This window comes from Phodopus roborovskii, unplaced genomic scaffold, assembly GCF_943737965.1.
Source record: "Phodopus roborovskii unplaced genomic scaffold, PHOROB, whole genome shotgun sequence".
In the NCBI taxonomy this organism is placed as follows: Eukaryota; Metazoa; Chordata; class Mammalia; order Rodentia; family Cricetidae; genus Phodopus; species Phodopus roborovskii.
Window position 1 is genome coordinate 39684703 of NW_026126517.1, and position 24449 is coordinate 39709151.

The 24449-nt window shown below is 40.3% G+C and overlaps 1 protein-coding gene across 4 annotated transcripts in view; it reads right to left on the bottom strand.

Moving 5' to 3' along the window:
• Map2k5 (mitogen-activated protein kinase kinase 5) overlaps positions 1–24449 on the bottom strand; it is a 217283-nt gene that overhangs the window by 140423 nt on the left and 52411 nt on the right. For all 4 annotated transcript variants that reach the window (XM_051197716.1, XM_051197718.1, XM_051197715.1 and 1 more), the window contains 2 exons: positions 24376–24440; positions 2913–2952 (listed from right to left, as the gene is read on the bottom strand). In XM_051197716.1, the coding sequence (XP_051053673.1) occupies positions 2913–2952; positions 24376–24440 (105 nt within the window). The remainder of the gene's footprint in view (positions 1–2912; positions 2953–24375; positions 24441–24449) is intronic.

A 24449-nucleotide genomic window follows, 5' to 3' on the forward strand; every position in this document is an offset into this window, starting at 1 on the left:
GGAATGTAAAACTATCTAGCTACCTGTACTACATTGTCAGTATCCCATAAAAAAGAAATACAACCCAAAACGAAGAGAAAAGAATACGCTGAAAGTAATCCAAAAGTGACATTGCACAATAGCATTAGCAGCTATGTCCAGTTGTTGACTTGTCTGTCCTAGTCAGGGTTACTATTGCTGTGTTGGAACAGCATGACCACAAGCAAATTGTGGAAGAAAGGGTTTCTTTGACTTACATCTCCACATCACTGGAGAAAATGACTACAGGAACTCAAGCAGGGCAGGAACCTGGAGGCAGGATGAGATGCAGAGGCCATGGAGGGGTGGGGCTTACTGGCTTGTTCCTCATGGCTTGCTCAGTCTGCTTTCTTACAGAACCCAGGACCACCAGCTCAGGGATGGTTCCACCCACAATGGGCTGGGCCCTCCATCAATCACTAAGTAAAAAAACATCCTATAGTCTTGCTTACAGACCACTTTTATGGAGGTATTTTCTTAATCGAGGTTGTCTCCTCTCAGATGACTTCAGCTTGTGTCAAGTTGACATAAAACTACCCAGCACAGTTGCCATAATTATTTCATATACTCTAGAAGGTTTAAAAAAAAAAAAGGTTGGGCACATCAAAGAACAACATGGAAAATGTTCTTAAAGCAAAAGGGCCTACTTAACACTTCTAGGGATAAAAAAAAAAAAAAAAAAGAAAGAAAAAGAAAAAGAAAAAAGAATAAAAGAGTATTTGAAATGAGGGAAAAAAACAAAAACAAACAACCACACTGGGGCAGGAGGAAAAACACATTAGACAATGAAGAGGAAAAGATCAGTGTATCGAAAGGTTCTGGAGGAGAAACATTGCACAACTTAAACAAGTAAAAGACTGAAGTGAACAAACAGGCCAAGTTCTCAATGTGAGAGCATGATTTGATGAAAGGTTACAGTGTTCCAAATCTGATGCAAGCTAAAATCCAGAATATTCAAGAATTTCAACAAACCTCATGCATATTGAATAAAAAAAGAATCACAGTCAAGCCCAGCATACCTTTGTACTATACACTGTAACCATGACCTCTAACAAAGAAAGAACTCAAAATGAACAGACGCCAGAGAAGCCAGGTGAGGAACATGCAGAAGAACTAACACAAAGGACAGCCAGCACTTAGCTGGGAAATGTAAAGACAACATTGGGACAAGATCTTTAAAATTCAAAAGAAAAGCCCAATTAGTCTAGATCCTGCCTCTAGTGACGATCCTGGACTAACCCTCTGAAAGTGTAATCAAGTCCCCAGTTAAATGCTTCCTTTGATAAGACTTGCCTTGGTCATGGTGTCTCTCCACAGCAACAGAGAACTAACACAGTTCCTATTGTAAAAATCTTATATGATAGACAAAAGATGCATGCTATAAACTCTAGGCAACCATTTAAAACAGTGGAGGCGGAGTGGACCCAGTTACTTAACTGGGTGTGGCAAAGGACCAGTAGCTGGTCCAGAAAGGATTAAAGGTCACTCTTTTAAGAATATATTTTTCAGAAGTGCTGAAGAGATGGTTCATTGGGTAATAGCACTAGCTGCTCTTCCAGAGGACCTGGATTCAATTCCCAGCACCCACATGGCAGTGACTACTGTCTATAATTCCAGTTCCAGGGGATCCAATACCCTCACATAGATGGTCAAACCACCAATGTACATAACATTTTTAAAAAGTAAAAAAAAAAAAATATGCTTTACAAAATAGCTGTTATAGTTTCACTATATGATGAGGATGGCTGGAGTTTACAAATAAGCCATTCTCTAGGCTGTACCTTTGAACTGGGCTTTCTAGCAAGACCTGTATTATGCCTGCAAATCAAGTCAAATGGTGATTGACTTTTGTGTATAGATTTGGTCTTGATATCCAAGCAAAAATCATACAGGAAAAAATATCATACAATGGTTATAATTGGATAAAATGTACCATTTATTCAAAACAGCCAGAGTGGTGTATTAATTCTTAGAAATTTATCATTTAGTTTCCAAATATTTGGAGAATTTCCCAGTATTTTTCATGGCCTAAGAACATTTTGTATAATTGAGATTATTCTAAGTTAATTTGGCTCAAAATATGGTTTCTGTTTGTGAATCTTCCTTGTGCACATAAAATGAGTCTACAATCCAAAGAATATGAAAAGTGTTGTGTAAGCCTTTGTTTGCTCAAGTTGGCTTTTGTATCTAAATAGATTTTGTTCTACTTGTTCTATTAATTACTGAAATCAGTGTTAAAATCTCCAACAATAGTTGGACCTTTAGTTTGGTTCTTTATTCTTAAATTTCCATCACTCTTTGCAATCATTTTTTTGAAGTTGTGCTATTAGTTTCAATAGGGTTCTTATCATTTAGATGAGTTGGCCTCTTTATCTTAATGCAGTGACTGTTTTGTTCATGGCAATCTGCACTCTGAAATCCATATTGGCTAATATTACTCTAGCTACAACAGCTAGATTTCTGTTTATGTTGGCCTTTTCCTTTGAACATAGTGCATCTGTACATTGGAAATGAGTTTCTTGTAGACAGCATATGTTACTTTATTCTAGATATACTAGATCTTACTTTACAATCTAGTCTGATGATCTCCACTTTTTAATTAGAGTGTTGGAACCATTTATATTTTCTGTGATATGGTATGATTGGATTTATATCTCTTATTCTGTTCATTGTTTTCCATTTGTTCTGGTTGTATTAAGTCCAGCACTGTAAGAGGAGGAGACAGGAGGACCAGTCTAGCTCCAGGTTCAGTGAAAAACCCTGTCTCAAAGGAATATGGTAGTAATAAGGAAGGTCTCCAAGCATCCTCCTGATTTCCATGTGTACATAAGCCACATGGACCACACACACACTTAGTCACTTACAAATTTGCTTAAAATATACCCAATGCTTACCTTTACAGCTAAAATTTTCCCACTTGGGACATGATATGCTCTATAAGAAGAAAAAGAAAAAAAAAAGAAAGAAAAAAAATTAGTTGATATCATTATGTAATCTACAGAATGGCTAAGGACATGGTGTCAACCCAAACATGTTTGCAACAATGGGAGATATACATGGTACTTTCAAGGCAAATGGCCCATGCTAGCAACATATATTTCTGTGGTGCTAGATGGTTTATGTTTACTAAAATATTGCTCAAAAGTCACACTGTTATCATTACTCTCCTCTTAAAGATAGAGTGCTGAAGCATGGGAAAGTTGGCATTTGCCCAATGCCCAGTAGCAGAACCAGACCTAGGGATCAAGTTTTCTGGCTCTAGATCCCTTGCTGTGTCATTGTGTGCATCTATAGTCATGCATAAGCAGCAAAATGAAGGTTTCACTGCATTTCATCAAAATAATCACTAATCACAGGATGGATTTTAATGTAATTTTTCATGAGACATACCGCTATGAGGCTTGAGCATGTGGCTCATTTTTCCTCCTTAATCAGAAGTAGGGTCAGTGTGGTATTTGAATGAGGGTGACTCCCAAAGGTGCATACATTTCAATGTTTGCAGTTGGTGACACTGTTTGAGAAGGATTAGGAGGTGTGGCTTTGTTGGAGGAGGGGTGTCACTGGGGCAGGCTTTGGGTATTCCCAGTGTCTCTCACTCTGATTTCAAACTGCAGTTCAAGATATAACCTCTCAGCTGTTCCTGCAGCCATCCCTTTGCTCCACCATCACAGACTCTATCCCTCTAAAATCATAAGCCATGAATTAAACGCTTTATTTTTAAAGCTGCCCAGATCATAGTGTTTTATCACCATAACAGAAAAGTAACTAAGACACTCAGATACACTGAAATAGCATAACCTAGATTAAGAAATATTAATAGGATTGAAGATATAGCTTGTAGAGTAATTACTTGCCCAGCATTTACAATACACACTATTATATCCCCAGCACAAGAGAAAGAAAAGAAAAGGAAGCATTCATTCATTCATTTATGGAAAGTAAGAAATTAAGATGTGCAGAAATAAAGTAATTTTCCATCAAGACTTAATGTATATAAATGAAATGGGACCTTTTACTACACACTGCATAAACTACAATTCTCACTATTAATGGGACACAAACTATTTTATATATAAAAAATTTAATGCCTTTAATCCCAGCACTCAGGAGGCAAAAGCAGGTGGATCTTTGTGAGTTTGAGGCCAGCCTGGTCTACAGAGTGAGTTCCAAGATAGGCTCCAAAGCTAAACAGAGAAACCCTGTCTCAAAAAAACAAAACAAAAACAAAAAACAAACAAAAAAACCAGTTAAAATGAACTATATAACCCAAGCAGGTATTGTAACTGCAAACCCACAAAAGTACCAAAAGCAAATGCCCTGGGAAGAACTACATCAGCTCCACGGAAGATTTCACAAATTCCCATCACTCAGCTAGTGGCTGAGATGTCAGTGGACAGGAACAGTGTCCACTTACACTATACTAGTATATAGTATATTCTATATTTTCCCCAGTGGCTGCAGAAGTTCTTGGACTATGCTCCTTTAAAATATATGTGAGGTTTAGATGCTTTTTTCCATGTAAATATAAATAATTCAATATGTACTATAAAATAATAACACTATTTCCACTGGTGTACCATAACTGCTTCCAACTTCAGCTTTTTAAAATACTGAGTAGTAAGTCACTAGTCAAGGACTAAAGAATGACTAAAATTTGAAGCTGTGGGGAGAGCAGTGCTGGTACTTTGAACAAGGGGTAACACATGGACTTCTGAGACCAGCTGTGGCGATAAGAACTTGATTAGCTGAGAGCCCAGCATACATACACCTCACCAAGCAGTTTGGCAACTTAATTACCTTGTCAAGAAAGCTGATCTCTTTCCCAAAAGAAAGGGTTCCCATTTCCAAGTGAATTAAAAGGGAGACTTGATGATTTAATTATGACGGATGCTAATTCATCCATGCAAGTTTGGGTTCCATTTCGAGCAATAAAAAAGCCTTGTGGCTTGGTTTACAGTCTGGTGACAGGGCCGATTTCACATTTAATCATCAGGGAGAAATGGACAACAAAGGCAATGCCAGGCATGAGCTAAGCCAACTCCCTCTGCAACTCTGCAAACAGCATCCTACCTGGAGAAAGAGTTTGTTTACTTTCAGCAGATAGTACATCTCAATTGTCTTGACCTTCCTCAGCACATTAACTGTAAAGTGATTAATGAAGTCTGAATGGAGGCTCTGGTTACACCAAAAGACAACTATACACCTCTGCAATGTTTTAATTAACAGCTAACGCTTCAAATTAGTTTGTTGTTGCCACAGTAATTACCTGTTCCAAAGAGCTAAGGGAGGAAGCATTTGTATGAGGCATTTCTTAGTGCTTCTCCCTGTGTGCTCCACTTTGTCTTTTGGGACTAGAACCCCTGGAAAACTGAACACCTGGGGATGGCACAAGATATAATAAATAGTCTGGTGTAAATGTCTGAATGTGAGAAACCTGTGAGGGTTTTTTTTTTTTTTCCTCGTAATTAAATCATTTCAAGTGGGAAGATACACCTTTAGTTCAGCTCTTTTGAGGTGGGAAGATTCACTTTAACCTAGGTCACAACTTCTGCCGGCAGCCTATGTAAAGGACATGGAAGAAAGGAGCTCTCTGGCACTGGGAAAATGCCCAGAGATCTACAAGGATGACCCCAACTAACAATCTAAGCAATAGTGGAGAGGCTACCTTAAATGCCCTTCTCCGATAATGAGATTGATGACTGACTACCTTATATGCTATCCTAGAGCCCTCATCCAGTAGCTGATGGAAGCATCCACAGCTAAACACTAGCCAAACTCCTGGAATCCAATTGCAGAGATGAGCAAAGGGGTCAAGACCAGGCTGGAGAAACCCACAGAATCAAGGGGAGCTCATGGACTCCAGAGTGATAGCTGGGAAACCAGCACAGGATGGACCCAGACCCCCTGAATGTGGGTCTCAGTTAGGAGGACTGGGCAGTCTATGGGGCCTCTGGTAGTGGATCAGTATTTATCCCTAGTATTCCAACGGACTTTAGGAGCCCATTCCACATAGAGGGATACTCCCTCAGCCTAGACACATGGTAGAGGGCCTAGGCCCTGCTCCAAATATTATGACAGACTTTGAAGACTCCCTATGTAAGGCCTCACCCTCCCTGGGGAGCAGAAAGGGGATGGGATGAGGGTTGGCAGTGGGGGGGCAGGGGAGGGAGGGTGAGGGATCATAACCATGTGTTTCTCCAGTTCTAGGGGATGACAACCTCTTCTGGCCTCTTCAAGCAACTGCATCCATGTGGTACATGTACAGACAGTCAGTCACACAAAAACACATGAATAAAAATAATCCCCCAAATATTTTACAGATTCATTTTATCTGATTGTTCAATTGTTGATTGCTGGGAGATATTTTCCCACTGTGTGAATTTATCAAATGTTCTGGGTAATTGTATAAGATTTTGTTTCATGTAAGATGATATTATTAATTACATATTAAATATGATTGCTAAGTTAGTCTCCTTTCCTTATACCAATGCACAAGTCCTTTTCTGTCCCTAATAATTATTTTTGACTTTTAGTTTGTCATATATCAATATATAAGCTTTTAAGAAAAAAGTTTTGTGGTTGCTATTGTGTTTGTCTATCTTTTCCCACTTTTTACTTTTAACCTTATTGTGTCTTTGTGCTTTCAAAATTTCTTCTAAACTAATCTAAAATAGCTATATTTTTTAAAAACTCAGCATAACTAATATATTAAATGGCAATCTTTATTTGTGTTTATTGTAACTACTTATATATTTTGGGTGTATTCTCACCACTTTATTCATTTGTTTTATACTCACTCTGTCTACTATATTGTTGTCGCCTATACCACTTTTAGAACTGGAGCAGATTTAAAATATAGAGTTAAGTGTTCTCTATCCTTTTCCAAATAATATAAAAACCTTAGAATGCCTTAATTCCAATCACCTCTCCTCATCTTAATACATCATCTTATGCAAGCAGTGACACAAGTTCAAAGGCCCAGGGTAGAAATGTGTGTGAAACAAGGATGAACAACACGCCTAACTGAGGGACAGGAGCCAAAGAGGCCTTGGGAAGCTGGGCTGTGTCGCACTGCTTAGGTCACAGTGAGGTCTCTGGCTTTTATTCCAAATTGTAGAAGGCACAGATAGAAGCAGAAAGTGAATGTCTGAAAATGCACACTAGCTGATGGATGGTGAGACTGAAGCTAAGGGTGTGCTGAGAAACGATTGCAATGATCCCTACAAGAGGTGCGAGGGACATGAGTTGGAGGGGCACAGAAGGCAGGGGTGAGAGGAGATTAGCTTCCTATCTAAAGATTGATTCATGTATTTATTAAGTATTCAGTGTTCTGACCTCAGGCCAGGAGAGGGCACTGGATCTCATTACAGATGGTTGTGAGCCACCATGTTGTTACTGGGAACTGAACTCAGGACCTCTGAAAGAGCGGCCTGTGCTCTTAACCTCTGAGCCATCTCTCCAGCCCTCAGCTTCCTATCCAAACTGAGGCCAGAGAGAGGAAAGGAGATGGCCAAGGACATGAGAAGGGATTCTGGTAAGCCTACAACAGACCCTAGAGGCTGTGAGTGCTGGTGTTATGTCTGCCCTTTATACCAAGCACTCAGTGGCTGGGCAGAAAACATGGAACTAAACAAACTTTGGAACCAATGCAAGTGACTTTATTGTTTCCTCTTTCAATGCAGCTCAGAAGGTGGTAAGTGTGCTTACTTCATCTAACTCCTAATGAAAATTTTAGGAATGATCGCCACAGGCTGGAGAGATGGCTCAGTGGTTAAGAGCACTGGCTGCTTTTCCAGAGGACCAGGGTTCAATTCCCAGCACCCACAACAGCTGACAGTATTGCCCCTGTCCTGTGAGGGCTGGCTTGTTTGCTTCATAAACCATGCCTACAGGAGCTCTCCCCACAAAGCTTATGGCAGAGGTTAATGGAAGGAGGGAGGATCATTTGATGAATTCTTCAAAAAAAAAAAAAGCTATCCACTGTTGGGCATCTCTCCATACAGGTGGAAAACCAAGGAATCACCTGGCCAAGAGGCAGAGAACAACAGTCCTGAGAACAGGAAGTAGACAGTGGTGCTGGGGTGGGGGGATGGTGCTTATTTTGCTTCCTGGATCTCAGAGGGCAGATGGATAGGACCAGAAAGAGAAAAGGCTTATTCAAAAATAAACAAAAGTTACAATGCCAGCCACTGTGTTAGCTGGCTGCCCAGACAGCAGCAGCTCTCCAGAATAATAAAACAGGTTTTCTGCTCTTCAGACAATGGTGTCACTAGTAGGTACCCAGATGTCTGCCTTTCTTTCTGTAGTCCTGGAGCTTCCCAGGCTATACATCAGACCAGGGCTGGATGCCAGAAGGTAGGACCAAGGAGAAACATGGGAGATTTGATTGGAAGAAGACAAACCATTGCCTAAAGGGGGATTTAGGGTTAGTCATCCACTTTACTTAGGCAGCTCTCCATTCTTACTAGCACAACTCTAACTAAGAGCTGTCACATTCAGATCCATTATTAAATGTAACCTCTTATCAAAAAGATGGCAGTCACTAAACCACCCTGAGATGGAAGCATCAGTTTCCATATTTACATATGGTATTTTAATTGCTGTTTAAATGACATCTATCTATATATATATATATATATATATATATATATATATATATATATCTTCTTTTATTAAAAGTACATATGTTTTCATTCAGGTGTGTGGTAGTACGTTCCTGCTATGCTGGAAGAGCCAGAAGAGGCCAGCCTGGGCTAACATGAAGACACTGTCTCAAACAAACAAAAAGAACAAAGTAAAAATAAAAGTTCTTGTGATTCCATGTAAACTTAAAAAACAAAACAAAACAAAAAACTGGATGAAGTGTTTCTCTAAAGTAGGTTTTCCCATTTCCAATCACAAGAAAGAGAAGGAGGAGGCAGAGCCCCAAGGCCTAAGGAACCACCCACAGGACCCATAATGGAATCTGCACCCCAAACTCCTAGGCAGCCAAATCTGAAGCCAATACAAGTAAGCCCTTCCTTATGGAAGAAGTGAAGTGCAAGGATGCCTGGACAAAACCAAGCACTTTCTGCTGTTTTCACAGTCATTTAAAAAATTATTTTATTTTAATTAGTTTTTCTGCATGTCATCTTTGAATTGCAATGGCATCACCAGCAACCAGCTGTGGGGTCAGTCAATGAAAATGCTAGTCTAATGCTTAGTCCTTTTCTTTGGAGGGTGGGAATAACAGTCAGCTGGAGTATTTTAAGGAGTACAGTTGCACACTAAAATAGCCATTCACAAAGAGGAAAAAAAAAAAAAAAAGTTTCAGGGAAATCCACATCGACAGTTGTTGCCTTCCATAATAGATAAACACATTAGCCAGGCTCTGGCTGTTAGAACAGAAAATCCAAAGTAAACAGCAGTTGTAGAGAGAAGCTTCAAATCATGAGCTATGCCAATCTTCTTCTGCCCATTACAGAAGCTTGATTGCCAACTGTAAGATAATCTGTGCTTAAGTAACACCCCCCCCAACTGTTTACACACCAAACCAAACATGTTATTAGGTTACAGATATGAATTCCAAGATATACTAGTTGTATATAGGCCTCATAAATCAACCCAACATAAGACACTGGGAAAGTTAGCTTGGTTAAAAAGATTTTTAGTCAGGAGAAAGGTGAGAGCAGCCTCATGTTCACGCCTCTCTATTTAGTTCGGTGAAACACACCTTTTCTTCTCATACTTCCCTCAAAGTTATTGTCGCTAAGCTTCCATTTTTCTTTTGTAAGTTGGAGAAGCCTGCTTTGAGCCTCTAACACTCTCCACATTAACTAGAGTAATGTCTTTTAATATATGGCCTAAATACCTTTGAGATAGGGGAAGCTCCCGACACAGTGAACTCTCGATCATAGGTTCTGAAGGAAGACAATGGGCAAAGCAGGGAAACAAGAGTCATCACAGCAGGAGAAGTAGGCTGAGTGGCTAAGCGATACATGTGGGGAAATAGGAACACACCAAGGATTAAGAAGATAGGGACCCCTCTCCAGGAATGCCTTGAGTACAGGGTGGTCGCTGCTCATAGATCCTTGTAAAGTTAGCAGCAAATCTCTTCTCCCAAACTGGCCACAATAATGGGTACTTCAGAAAACCTTCAGTCAGGGCTCAGCCTTTGATTGTGTATGGTTCATAAACTTTCCAATTTTTCCCTATTTTGAGAATTTCACACATGTATACAACGAAATATGACCATATGCACTCCCATTTCTCACCTTCAATCTTCAAATCTCTCTCTCTCTCTCTAACCCACAAAGTCCAATTAAGCTTGCTGTCCATATGTGCATGGATGTAGGGCCAACCACTGGAGCATGGGAAACCTATCAGTGAATACATCCTCAAAGAATGATCAAGCATTTATTGCCAATAGCTCCTCAGTAAGCATGGATAGCACCTATCCTACCTCATTTATACCAGAGGTTTTGCTGGCCTGATCTTGAGCTGGCAACCATGGTTGCTGTGAGTTAGGATCACCACAGTCATGTCACATCCAGAATACAACATGTTACAGCACTCCTCCCATGCTCTGACAGCCTATAGGCCTTGGCATTGGGGTGGGTCTCTCCTCCTTAGGACTCTGGTCAGCCATACATCTCTCCATTGGCTGTCGTCCACTTGGAAAACAAGCTTCTCTGACCAAGGCTGAGAACAGCCCAGATCTGCTGGCACTGGGAGCTGGGTGTGGGGAACATGAGAGGGAAGTCTGGCTAGGAAATAATTTTATAGAAAGGCTATTCGCATTGTACAAAAAAAAAAAAAAAAAAAAAAAAAGAAAGAAAAGAAAAGAAAAGAAAGAAAGGAAAGAAGAAAGAAAGAAAAGAAAAAACAAAACAAAACAAACAAACTTTGTCAGCAAGGTATCTTAGCCATTCTACAGCCAAGGAGTCAAGGCCTGGTGAGGTTTATGGCAGCTCCAAATTTCTGTTTGATAAATAGAATAGGAAGTAGATCTGGTCCTTGGAAGTCAAACCCAAGCTGTGTGTGAGCGTGAACTGCTTGCTTCTGGAGAGCTCTTTCCAACAGTCTTCCAGGCTCTCTGGATATGGTTGGTGCTGATTTTTAAAAAGCAATAGGAGAAATCGATTGAATGCCTCACTTTTCAGGGTTGCATTAACTTTTTCAAGCCACTGGGGTGCAATTTACTAAATTACCTCTTCTAGAACACTAAATAGTACCCTGGTGGGTCAAAGAGTAAGTGCACCTCTGAAAAGTGAGCCATTTATTCCCTTCCCTGTAGTGCCAGATGTAATATGTCCCTTATGACAGAAATATCAACCTGCTTCCATTACAAACCAAGAGACTGTCTTACACTAGATAAAACGAGTGTGGGAGCCTCAGAAGTGGGGAGATGACAAAAGTCTCTCCTACAGTCCTACTCACAGCCCTGTTGAAAAGTCAACATGGGCGTGGCGTACGTGAAAATACTTTTTAACCATTCAGTGGAGACTTATTTCACTTGAGACCTCAAAACAGTGAAAAACATTTGATCTGATAGTGTCAAAGCCAGAGACTCACAGACTATTTTGATGGCTTTTTCACACCTACTGTGTGTTAAAACTGAGCACCAGCACCCACGGCCATATAGAAAGACAAAACACAAAGAGATGGCCCTTTGTCTGTATTTCACTACAGACTACCTCTTTGCTAAAAGCAAAAGCATCCCTTCTAGCCCCCTAAGCCTGTGTGTGTCTTTGGATTGCCAGAAACTGTTCTTAGGCAGTTTCACGTTCATGAGCTATCTTACAAAGCTGAAGTTTTAAGTTTTCAGCACTGTTAGCCCCTCACTCTTCTGGAAGATGGCAATGCGATGAGAACAAGACGTTTAATTTAAGAATCACCCGGCTTCTAATTAAACTGCCATAGGCAGCTGGTTGGATAAGTTTTAATCAGTTTCAATCACCTATTGATTGGTATACTGAAGCCTAAAAAATTAAAAGTAAAAGATGATTGGGGAATTGTCCCATCTCAGAACAACAGTAGAGGCCTCTGTAAATAACTCCTCTTTTAACCATCAGCTAAATGAACACTTCAATACTGCAGTACAAAGTCTTCTGCAAAATTACTTTAACTAACAAGCAGAAATTTATCAGCTTCAGCCAAAATCAATGCTGAAATCAATTTGAACACTGGTTGTGTCTAAAGGGGCTCATTGGCAATTTAGGGAAATTACACCATGTAAATGCCTGTGCTTTAATTGAACAGTTCCATCAACTAGGCTGTGATTGCTGTCCATTCATTTATTTACTTTCACTACAGCTACCATTCTGCAAAGGAATGGCTTTTGTCAGGCTGGAGAGAGGCACTTTATCTTCATTTTGTGCACTTTTGTGCATAACAGAGTTTGTGGAATGGACACATCATGACCAGGTCAAAAATAAACCAGGAAAGACCTGTTACTTTGATGTAAAAAGGAAACACAAACTACCACCAGACCTGCAGTGCCTTCAAACCAGCCAGGAGAGATAAAGGTGGCCTATATTCAGCCACAGCTCTGTGCCAATGCCCTTGGAAAACATAGCATATTTTTTATTCCATATCTAGTGACATCTAATAACATATGTAATGTGTAAGAATGTTCTCCTTGAAGGTAACATTTTGCTTCACAGAGTCCTGAGAGATCAGTCAAGAGAATATCATAGTCTCTAACCCATTTAGGACAGTGCAGCATAACACAGACACATGCACTTTCAAAGTCAGATATGTAGAAGGTGAATGTGGTGGTGGGGAAGCTAACTGCCTTTTAAAGACCAGCAAGCACAAACACTAACACAAGGGATGTAAAATACTCACAAGTCACCACAACAACAACAGGTAAAATTAGCAGGGAAACATATGAAATGACTAGGGGTCAGAGGTCAGCATCAACAGGTCTGATGCTGGGTCCAAGTGTTCCTTCAAAGAGCTCAGGTTCCCAGCGAGGAGTAAGGACGAGCCAGTGGCTAACTGGCATGGCCCCATAGGTATGATACATGAGCCTGTGCAAAAAATTACACCACAGAGTCCAGTGGCAGTCCCCTGGAAAGGCTGGCACAAATCTGTCAGCTGAAACACACTCTGCTCATTTGAGGTGCCTAAAATCAAACTGCAATTACTTTAAACTATCTTAAAGGAAAGGCAGGGGTGGGGGTGGGGAGAGAGAGACAGACAGACAGAGAGACACAGAGACACAAAGAGAGAGAGAGGGAGGGAGAGACAGAGAGACAGAGAGAGAGAGAGAGAGAGAGAGAGAGAGAGAAAGAGAGAGAGAGAGAGAGAGGGAGGGAGGTAGGGAGGGAGGGAGGGAAGTTAAAAAAATAAGGAAGCATGTGTTTGGGAAGTGAACTGCTCTGAATCTTCAGGGAATCCATTTTCTCAGGGCTGCAGTTTTTCCAGTGAGGACTGGAGGCCTACATGCAAAAAAAGAATTAGCATTTTTTAAAAATTAAAAGGGAGAAGAAATAACTAATGGATACAAATTTGACTCAGTGTGTCTGTGGTAGAGTCATTCTGAGATTTTTGTTCCATGTGTCATTTTAAACCACACTTCAAGTGTCATTTGCTCTAGTTTTTGTTGCTGAAACAATGTAAAAACATATCTTATTCGTAGTTCTTAGCTAACTGTTCTGGAAACTTAATTATGGTTTAATCAAATCTTTACATTTCCTCACTGAGAATCCTGCTCCTTTCCGCTGCTACAGGCAGAGCTGGAGAAGAACCAGGGTGCTGAGGGCTGACACGTATGTATTTTCAAAATACAACCAAGCCAATTAAAGTGCTGTATTGATTGTGCCTGAAAGCAAGTTCTAATTTTATCAGAACACTGTTTTCATTATATTATGTGAGTTCACAAAACAAAACCACATGCCGTGTTCTGAGTGTAACACCAAATACTTTGCTTTTGTGTAATGAACTCTGGTAAGGAAAACTATGGAAATCTTATAGTCAAGAAGGTATTATACAAAGCCACATTGAAAAAGCAAATTAATGCTAAGATGAACAAACAAAGAAGAAATAAAACAAAACTACTTTAAGCTTAATATCTATAACCTAGCCCTCTATTGCAACCTCATCTAGCTTAGTAACTGTTCCTGCAATCCCATGTTAAGGTGTATAGCAGAGGCTGAACATATTTCAATCTAGAAAGCCAGAAATTTAACAGGAACATGGTCTCTTACACCAAAATAGCCAACACCAGAGTAGTGGCATAAAGCTATATACAGTAAATTCCTTTTGGGCTTTGCAGTGAATTATTTTCCAAAAAGGCAGTTTAAGTAAATGCCCTAGACACTGTTGTTTACAAATACTGACTTGTGCAATATGCCAACAAAGAGACTACAATTTTCTAACACATCAACTACTGCAAAATAGACTTAAAATCTTAGTATGTCTTAGGAGTCAAGAAATGCTCCACCACCACTTGTACAACCATATAATTAATCTAGGGATTCAATTACTAAATTCTGTGCTTTTGATAAGAGACCCAAAGGGTAGACTAGTAGCCAGTCATGCTGTTGTAACTGTCATCCAAAAAGTGTGCTAGCAATCACTAAAGAGCTTCTAAAATTAAACCACTAGGCAGAGTTCACCAATGACATACATTACTTTCTATTTTACATTAATAAATTATTTGCATTAAAAATTATAAAATCCCAAGAGTAAAAGGCATAGAGAGAAACCATGGCTTAAGAAGAACCCCCAGGTATGGGTCTCCTGATCTCAGAAATGCCACTCGCCCCTCTATGCTTTTCCTTACTGGAAAAAGCAGGAAACCATCCTCTTCACCAGGTCTAAAGGCCAGGTGTGACCAGTCCCTGTCCATCTGTCCACTCTCCCAGGCTTTCTCTGCTCCAACTACACTGGCCTGGGTGGGTAAACCCTGTGCCTATCGCAGGGCTTTAGCTTGAGTGGTCCCTTCTTTCTGGAAGATTCTTCTCCAAGATTTTCTAATTATCCTCCAGGTCTCAGCTCAAATATTACTTCTTCAGTTAGGTCTCCCTCAGGCACCACTTTTCCATACTTCACAGCACCCACAAGTATCACCTTTCTTTGGCATTTATTTCTTTGAAGACCTCTGATTGGGACCCTAGACTATCCTATTTGCTACTAGGCTTCATGTATTCATGACAGCCCTGGCACATAGTGACACTCAGTAACTACTAGTTCAGTGAATAAATGAATACATAACAAGATAAAATTTAACAGCAAAATGATACGGATCTGACACAGACATTTATGGCTGCTGGGTGTTACATTTAGATGCTTTTTATTAGGTCTGTCAGACTCAGGGAGGTCTGTGCAGTTAGCTTATGCCTAAGGTGGAGGGACATTTCTTTTCTCAGGAGTTCTGGGCAAGAGCCACATCTTTCTGCTTATGCTAGGTGGTTCTACAGTTACCCTACTGTGGTGGTTTGAATAGGAATGCCCCCCACAGACACATGTGTTTGAATGCTTGGCCCATAGAGAGTGGCATTACTAGGAGGTATGGCCTTGTTGAAGTAGATGTGGCCTTGCTAAAGGAAGTGTGTCACCATGGAGGTGGACTTTAGGGTTCATATATGCTCAAGATACCACCCAGGGTGGCACAGAGTCTCAATCTGCTGCCTGTAGGTCAAGATGTAGAACACTTAGCTCCTTCTCCAGCAATATGTCTGACTTCATGCTGCCAGGATGATAATGGGCAGCCTCTGAAACCGTAAGCCAGTGCCTATTAAATATTTTCCTTTATAAAGGTTGCTGTGGTCATGGTTTCTCTTCACAGCAATAGAAACCCTGACTAATATACCTAACCATGGTCAACACCTTGTATTTACCCTGCGTGAAGACCCTGTCTCTGCAGGTTGGTTCTAGAAACACTTGGTACTTAGTGTAGGCAGGCACGGGAGGACTGCTACCAAGATGACTCAAACACCAGTGCCTTACAGGAAGGAGCACATAGTGGGAAAACATAGGGAAAGCATACGACTTAGAGAGACAAGGAGAAAAGTAATTTAGCCTTCAGAACATAGCAAACTATACAATAGCAGCAACCACTGCTTCCATAGATCTCTTATTTTCTCTACACTGGGTAAAAGCCAACTCCATCAAGTATCAGTTCCTCCACAAGGATGTTCCTGATCTGTCCCTTATGCTCACAGAGCTGGTGGCCCACACATACAGATACACAGTCTAACCTGAATTATGTATGACCTGTGGGCAGAACTTCTGAGTCTCTCAGAATATGGGGCGCTTGATGACACACACGCTCAGAACTTGCAGGTTAACAAATGAACGAGGTCTGAAGAGGCAAAATGCCAGGCCCTCATTACCTACCCGTATTTGTTCCTTTGAACTTATGTCTCTGTCAACACCAGGAAAAAACAAAAAGCAAAAAAACCCTGTGGTGATATATTGTTTATGATCTAATAAAGCCACTGAAGATCAGAATACAAAGCCAACCACATTAGTCAGACATAGAAACTGGGCAGTGGTGGCACACACCTTTAATCCCAGGACTCAGGAGACAGAGACAGATAGATCTCTGTGAGTTCAAGACCACCCAGGACTACATGAGAATGATGCAGTCTAAAAGAGAAACAGAGCTCATGCCTTAAATCCCAGCACTAGGGAGGTACCTAAGATAGGAGCAGGGCATTCGGTATTCAGTCTTTTGGCAATTAGTCTCTAGCCACGCTGAGGTCAGGCTCACTCCAGTCCTGATAGAGAGAGGTAAGAGGTCTCTGGTAGCTTGGCTGCTCCTCTGATCTTCACCTTGAACCCCAGTATCTGACTCTGGATTTTTTATTTTTTGTGCTATGAAAACCCTCATGAATGAAAAGGGGGTATGCTACAGGATGGTGTTGCACTCAGTGACCTCTTGATGCAGCAGGAGAACTGACGTCAGATGGAAGCAGAATCTCTCTCACTTTCTGTTAACAGATGCGTGTGCATGCTGCTTGAACCTGCGCACGAGCACTGTCACTGGGGAGTTAACATTTCTCCATAAACAAAGCATTTTATTAGCATAAAATATTACAAAGAAGTTTTGCTATCTCAAAATTATTTTTCCCTGAAAGAGAATGTGTTGAAACACTTGGATTCAGCAAATTCTTACTTGAAATATTACCATAATGTATTGATTTTTACCAGACTCAATTGACTGAAAAGTTGTTTGTATAGCAATATTGGCCAAACCAATATAGTAGAACAATTTTGTTACCCATAGTAATCAAGTGCATTTCTGAAGTATAATTATACTGTCATAAAAATAAAGCCAAGATACCCTTTTCCAAGCAATAAAACTATAGGGGCTATAAAACAGGAAGAAGAAAAGGCTAAATAAATGAGATTTTTAAAAATGAAATTTAGTGTCTTTCAAAAACACCACTGTCTCCTCTTCCTTCCCTTAAGCTACAGTTAGGGGGGAAAAAGATCAATACTTCAATCTCAATAAACTATTTCAATAATAGTTAATTCAAGTGGAAACATAGTCTGAAAGTCTCTGCTCAGCGACCTGTGACATCCTGTCATGTTGGTGAGATGCCAATAATCCATCATTGCCATAATGGATATGAGCACGTGTACACAGAGGGGCGGGTGGGTAGCAAAGGTGGGAAAGGTGTGGAAGAGAAGTTTGGGCACAGGTTTCTTCTCAAGCTTCTGGTCAATACAGTACATATTACTGCAGGGAACAAGCCCAGAATGGCGAGTGCTAAAGGGGAAGGGGGGCATACATAATTAATTTTATTTGACAAATACTCATTGATTTTCTGAAAACATTACTATCCCTGCTTGCCAAGTGATACCATAATGCAATCCAGCCATATGTAAGTATTTAATTTTACATTAGGATGATGTCTTGTTGCTTGGTTAAACTATGATCTCGGCTGCAAAGAAAACGCTCTTCATTTCATTGGAAATTTAAAGTCAAGATAAATCAAACAAGCACCCTGGCTCTCAGGTCAATATCAAAACCATTTAAAAACTACTTTTAATATACGAGATACATGTCAGGGGAGTATGAAGGGGCAGGGTCACTGCTTCCATTTGACACCTGCAGGTTGGCTGGTGAGAGAGGAAGCCAAAGCTTCTGGGCACTATGTGTTTCTAAGTAAGTAATTTCAATAATAGTAAATTCTACTGGAAATAACCTCAGTGTCTCACTCAGCAATGGCATGCAGTCTGAGAAACCCATTTAAGCATTTTCCCCACAACATAGACATCAGAGAGTGTACATACACTGTGAAAGATACCTACAACCTACCCTCTAGGCCAGTGGTTCTCAGCCTCCCTAATGCTGTGACCCTATAATATAGTTCCCAACCATAAAGTGATTTCATTGCTACTTCATAACTGTCATTCTGCTACTGTAATGAATTGTAATGTAAAGATCTGATGTGCAGGGTATCTGATATGCAACCCTAAATGGACCCTGAGCCACAGGTTGAGAATCGCTGTTGTAGGTGACTACAACATCACCATGGACCACTCTTGTCTATATATAGCCTGCAGTGTCACTCTGCATTTTCACCATCAAGGCCAGTTTTGCTGTTTTAAAGAATCCTATGATTTTGAAATATTTTGCCTACTGAACAGCATTTAATTGGAAAACTCGTGTATTTTCCCACTTTATGTAAATCCCATCAGAGATTCCACTTTTCAATACATAAATCACATTACTAAAATGGTCTATTAGAATCTCAGCTTCTAAGCACACATTTATTTTAGTTGGTTTATAGTCATATCACAGGGGTAAGTGGTGCCTGGGGAACTGATATGGTCTTTGCCATTCCCTCCAAGGACTGTCCCCACCTCAGTGTGCCTAAGGAACATCACTTAAGATAAAGGAAACAAAAGAAACCAACCCTTGAGAATTACTCTCTTCTTATGGTCTCCAGATAAAAATTTTAAATAATGATATATATTCAATCTTTAAAACACCATGTGAGTGGAATTATGTTACCTATCATGTGACTGAAAACTTTATCCAATATCCAGACAGGGTTCTTCACTGTACCACAGGAAGGAATTAGATATGGAAAATTCATTACTAATTTCTAACATCTAGAGACTGAACTCATCATCAAAACATTAACAATCTAATACTTAAAGAAACTGCATTAGGAAACAGTCAAACAAAAACTGGAAATAATGATTCTAGGTGACTTGGGCAACTGTTAACTAACGAGCCTCCTCTGGTGACTTGGGTGACTGTTGGCTGATGGGCAGCCCCTCTGGTGACTTGGGTGAGTGTTAGCTAATGGGCAGCCCCTCTGGTGACTTGGGTGACTGCTAGTTAGTGGACAGTTCCCTCTAACGACTTGGGTGACTGTTAGCTGATGGGCAGCCCCTCTGATGATTTGGGTGAGTGTTAACTAGTGGGCAGCCCCTCTGATGACTTGGGTGAGTGTTAGCTGATGGGCAGCCCAATTTAATCTCAAGACTTAACCACCCTGCTCCTCTGAAGCCTGAGTGCAGAAGCTCTGTTCAAAGCAGAGTCCGATAGGCTGGCTTTGGAACCAAGGGATGTGTCCTGTTAATCACTCTGATTTCAGTGTCACAAACTATCCAAGAAAAGGGAACAGGGACTAGGACTAGTATGCTGGGCCAGGAGATGGTAAGTCATCAAAATCTTAATAGATGCAAGAGAGCTAATCATTAAATAGATGCCTTTGGTCTGGAACCCCACTTCTTCTGGGTGAGAGAGACAGGGGAGGGTGCAATTAAGGAGCCCACTGAAACCTGACTGAAAATCCTGAGTTCCTCTTGTCCATATGTCAACCAGCATGCACCCAGCATTCACTCAGTCCTTGACATGTACTTGGTATGCCAGGGAATACAAAGGAACACAATAGAATATGCCTGACCTTGAGAAATAAGACTGCCTAGGGGAAAAGCACAGAGGGGCCAAAAAGAAAAGGAGAAATTGCCTAGGGTTCTGACTTGGCCAATGAATGACTAAACAAACAGGAGCCCTCTTCCTTTCCAGAAGCACACAATGGGTTTACAACATACAAGCCATCCTGTGACAATCTGAAAACAAATTGTGATACCAGACAAAATACTGAGCTTTCAGAAAATCATATTGTGATAATATGATATAATAACATTTTATTAGTAGGATGATTAGACAATAAAAAATATAACATGAAGCATAGTGAAGATTTCTCCAAGTTAACTGAGTCCAAATATGATTCTGGGATTTTATACATGTTCCTCAAAATGAGCTCCATGGTCACATAAGAGTGATGTGGGATAATGCTCTTGTACACTGTAAAGATTTGTCACTCGTATTGGTTTAATAAAACACTGATTGGACAGTAGCTAGGCAGGAAGTGTAGGCGGGTGACCAGACTAGGAGAATTCTGGGAAGAGGAAGGCAGAGTGTCAGTTGCCAGCCAGATGCAGAGGAAGCAAGATGAGAATGCCTTACTGAGAAAAGGTACCAAGCAACATGGCTAATCACAGATAAGAATTATGGGTTAACTTAAACTGTAAGAGTTAGATAGCAATAAGCCTGAGCAATAGCCCAAACAGTTTATAATTAACAGAAGCCTCTGTGTGTTTATTTAAGACTAAATGACTGTGAACTGGGTGGGACAGAAACCTCCATCTACCCAAGGGTAGAAAATGAGGGTGTAAACAAAGTTTGTGCGGTCAGTACTATTACTACCAGCAGCCACCAAGGAAAAGTGCCAGCCCTGGATCTCTCATTTAAGTGTGCAGCAATCTGAAAACAGAGGTCCCATTACTATCCCCACTCTACTGATTGAGGCAGAAGACTATATATAAACTGTCTCATTCACATGGCTAGTTAGCAACAGACACAGAATTCAAACTCAGAGTCCTTATACTTAATTAGAACATATACTGTCTTCTATATCCACTACATTTTTGAAGTTCATTATGAATCTGGAAATAAAACATGCCTTTCCTGTTTAAAAAACAAACAAACAAACAAACACAATTGTTTTTAAGAATTTATGGGTTTTGGGTAAGGGAGTAATAAAAATGTACCTCCCTAAACTTTCCCTCTTACTACACTTAGGCTATACTTCAAATTTCAATTTCCTTTATGACTCAAATTAGTAATATAAGAAATACCAACAAAAACCATCTGCTTAGGGGACTATCAAAACACAGAGAATGGTCTACATAGAATCCACGTTACACAAGTTCCACTGTCTGGAGCTAGTTTCACACAGCCAACTGAGGAAAATATCTAGATTAAAACGATGAAAATGTGCCTGGTGTTGATGGATCACGCCTAATCCCAGCACTCGGGAGGCAGAGGCAGAGGGAGAGGCAGGCGGATATCTGTGAGTTTGAGGCCAGCCTGGTCTACAGAATTAGTTCCAGGACAGGCTCCAAAGCAATACAGAGAAACCCTGTCTTGAAAAACCAAAAAAAAAAAAAAAATCATGAGAATGTGTCAACTATTAAATAATATACATTGCAGTTACAGGAGGTACCACATCGCTTGAAATTGACAATATCCTAACAAGTGAAGTGAAAAGATTGAAATATTAGATTTTTATACATACTTATTAGCTTTATTATGCTTCCTAAGAAAAAAAATTAAATAGAAACATTAGGCACTTTTGTTACCAATGAGTGGATTTTCCAATATTTTCTTCATTTAGTTTATGTAGCATAGCCTGTAATGTAATCATTTTATTTCTGGAAAAAAAAAAACCCTATAATTTTTTATAGTAAATACTGTAAAGGTAAACTTGGTGTAAGAGAAACCCAATCCCAACCCATCAGACAGTGTTATTTAAAGGCTCCACTACACTTAACTCTATTCTTGACGGCTGGAGCATCGCTCTGTGGAGAACTGAAAGCCGGGTTACAAGGACACTGCACACTGAAGCCCAGAAACGAAGGGCAGTCATTAACCACAGTGGCTTTGGATTTGGAGATCTTCACATTCTTTCTCCTTAAGAATTAGGTAAGAACCAACTGCAGTGACACACACCTGTATTCAGGAAGCTGAGGCAAGAGGATTGCTTGAACCAAGGAAGGAATTCAAGACAAGACTGGGCAATGTGGCAACAACCAGTTTCAAAACAAAATATACTAGTAACAGAACTGTGTAGGCAATAGGGTATATGGGAGTTTTTCAAGAGAATACACTAATTAAATAAAGTACTCTATCACCATGCCACTGCCGTTCACCTACCTGAAGCACCTGCTATCTAAACAGTAACCCTGGAAGACTCATATGAATGTAGATGACAGCAGCTAGGTGCACCCTTGGGAGAAGAATCCAACAACTAAAGAAACCCACAATACGGACACTTTCAAATGTCCCAGGGACATTTCCATCCCAATGAAAGGATTTCTAGCCTAGCTTGGTGGCTACAAGTGTAAGGGGGTAAAGAGGCTATTTAGTGGGAAAGAATTCTGCAGGAGAGTTCTGCAGATGGGGGCACTGATGGCAGCTTCTGAGTGGGAACACACTAACACCACTACACCACATACTAAAAATGCTTACAAAGTGAGGTGTGCTGGAGCAGCCTCTTAGTCCCAGGACTCAGGAGGCTGAGGCAGGCCATCCTGGTCTACATAACAAGTTCCAAGCCAGCCAGAGCTACACAACATGACCAAGTCTCAAGAAAAACAAACCCAAAATTTGCATAAATGGTTATGATGGTAACCATTTAAACCATTTAAAATGGTTTACATTTTAAAATGATTAAAAATATTTTTAAAACAATAGCAACATAATTTCATGTTGTAATCTTCCCTTGGGAAATGGACAAGTTATTTCTACTTCCCTGAAAAATCCCCCCTTCCTTATATTTGTATTACAACTTTACAGATGGTTAAAATTTTAACATCTATACTGGAGGTGCAGCTCAGGAACTCTGGGCCCTGGGTTTGCTTCCAGCATTATTGTGGCAGGACTTAATTTCAGACCAACAATTCATTTTATTAAATTGTCTGAAGAAAAAATAATCCACAAGATGAATATACATTTTCTTCTTCTTCTTTTTTTTTTTTTTTTAATTTTTTGAGTCATGGTCACACACTGTGGTTTACACTGGCCATCAACTCACCATTAGCCCATGCTGACCTCAAACTCTTAACAATCCTCCTGCTCCAGCATCCTGAGGACTGTGGTTACTAAAGGTTCCTGGTGTTGTGTTGTTTTGGAGACAGGGCCTCACCATGCATCTCTGGCTAGCCTGAAACTCACCAAGACCCACTTGCCTCTGCCTCCTGAGTACTGAAATTGGAGATGTGCATGATGCCAAGTCCTGGCTATACTTAGGGAGACTGAAGACTTGGGAGAGGATTCACATCCTTGCTGTACTTAGGAGGACTCACATCCTGGCTGTATCCTTGCTGTACCTGGGAAACTGAACCCTGGGCGGAGGACCAGGATCAGATGACTTGAAGAATCTCTTAATCCTTGTCGAGTTCCATGCAAGATGGCATCAATACACAAGGATGTGCTAGGTTCCCAAGGAACCAATCAGAATACAAATTAATTCTTTTATAACCCCAATCATTTTTTAACACTACACTATCTATGGTAAAAACACAGGCGCAATGCAGCATGGGGCTGGTGTATGTGCAAGAAAGCTCTGTTACCCCGAGGGCTTTCTTTGGAGGATGAATTTGCTAATTCCTAGTGGAATATTTTTCATACACCACTGCAGACTATTAAGTGCCACATATTACATTATGTAGTTTAAACTTTGCACTGCCGTGAGAGGGACTTCCCTGTCGAGAGAACTGTTTTTTATGCTTAGCATTTTTAATATGAAAATGAACACTCCTTTAGGGTAAGATTACTGCAACTGGAATTTGGGCGAGTCTTCTAACTTAACATATTCATCAGTGTGTGCAGAAATGCTAGCATGGAGAGAAGGAGCGGCATACAACAGGAAGAAGGCTTTTTAATAACGGTGTCAACACAGGGCAGAGCAATAGTATTTGTAAGGTTTGGTTTCCACTGGGCATAACTGTAAACAGGCAAGGGACCAGCACAAGGTGAGAACAAGTTTCAAAAATAATAATAATAAGTAAAGGTGTTAAAGAGCAAAGAAAAACATGTGCTAAACTTCAGGCTAGTAAAAAAAAAAAAAAAAAAAAAAAAAAAAAAAAAGCACACTTGCTAATGGTGGACTAGTAACCACTTACCCAGGAGAGATGCAGACTCAGAAATATTAAAAAGGCAATATAAATGCATTTTCAGGCAATTCCCCAGAAAATAGAAGTTGCCTTGCAGATTCTGGTGTCAAATGTGAAAATGAAATCCAAGCAGTGGTGAACATGTAAAACCTTTGCCATGAGGTATTTGGCTCTCAGCACTTGGCAAAGTGGACATCAAGTTTAAACAGAATAACTACTCACTTGTAGACTGTGCCTCCGTTGCCATGACCAAGGGTGTCTCGATACCGTATGTCTTGTTCATTCATCTCCACGGG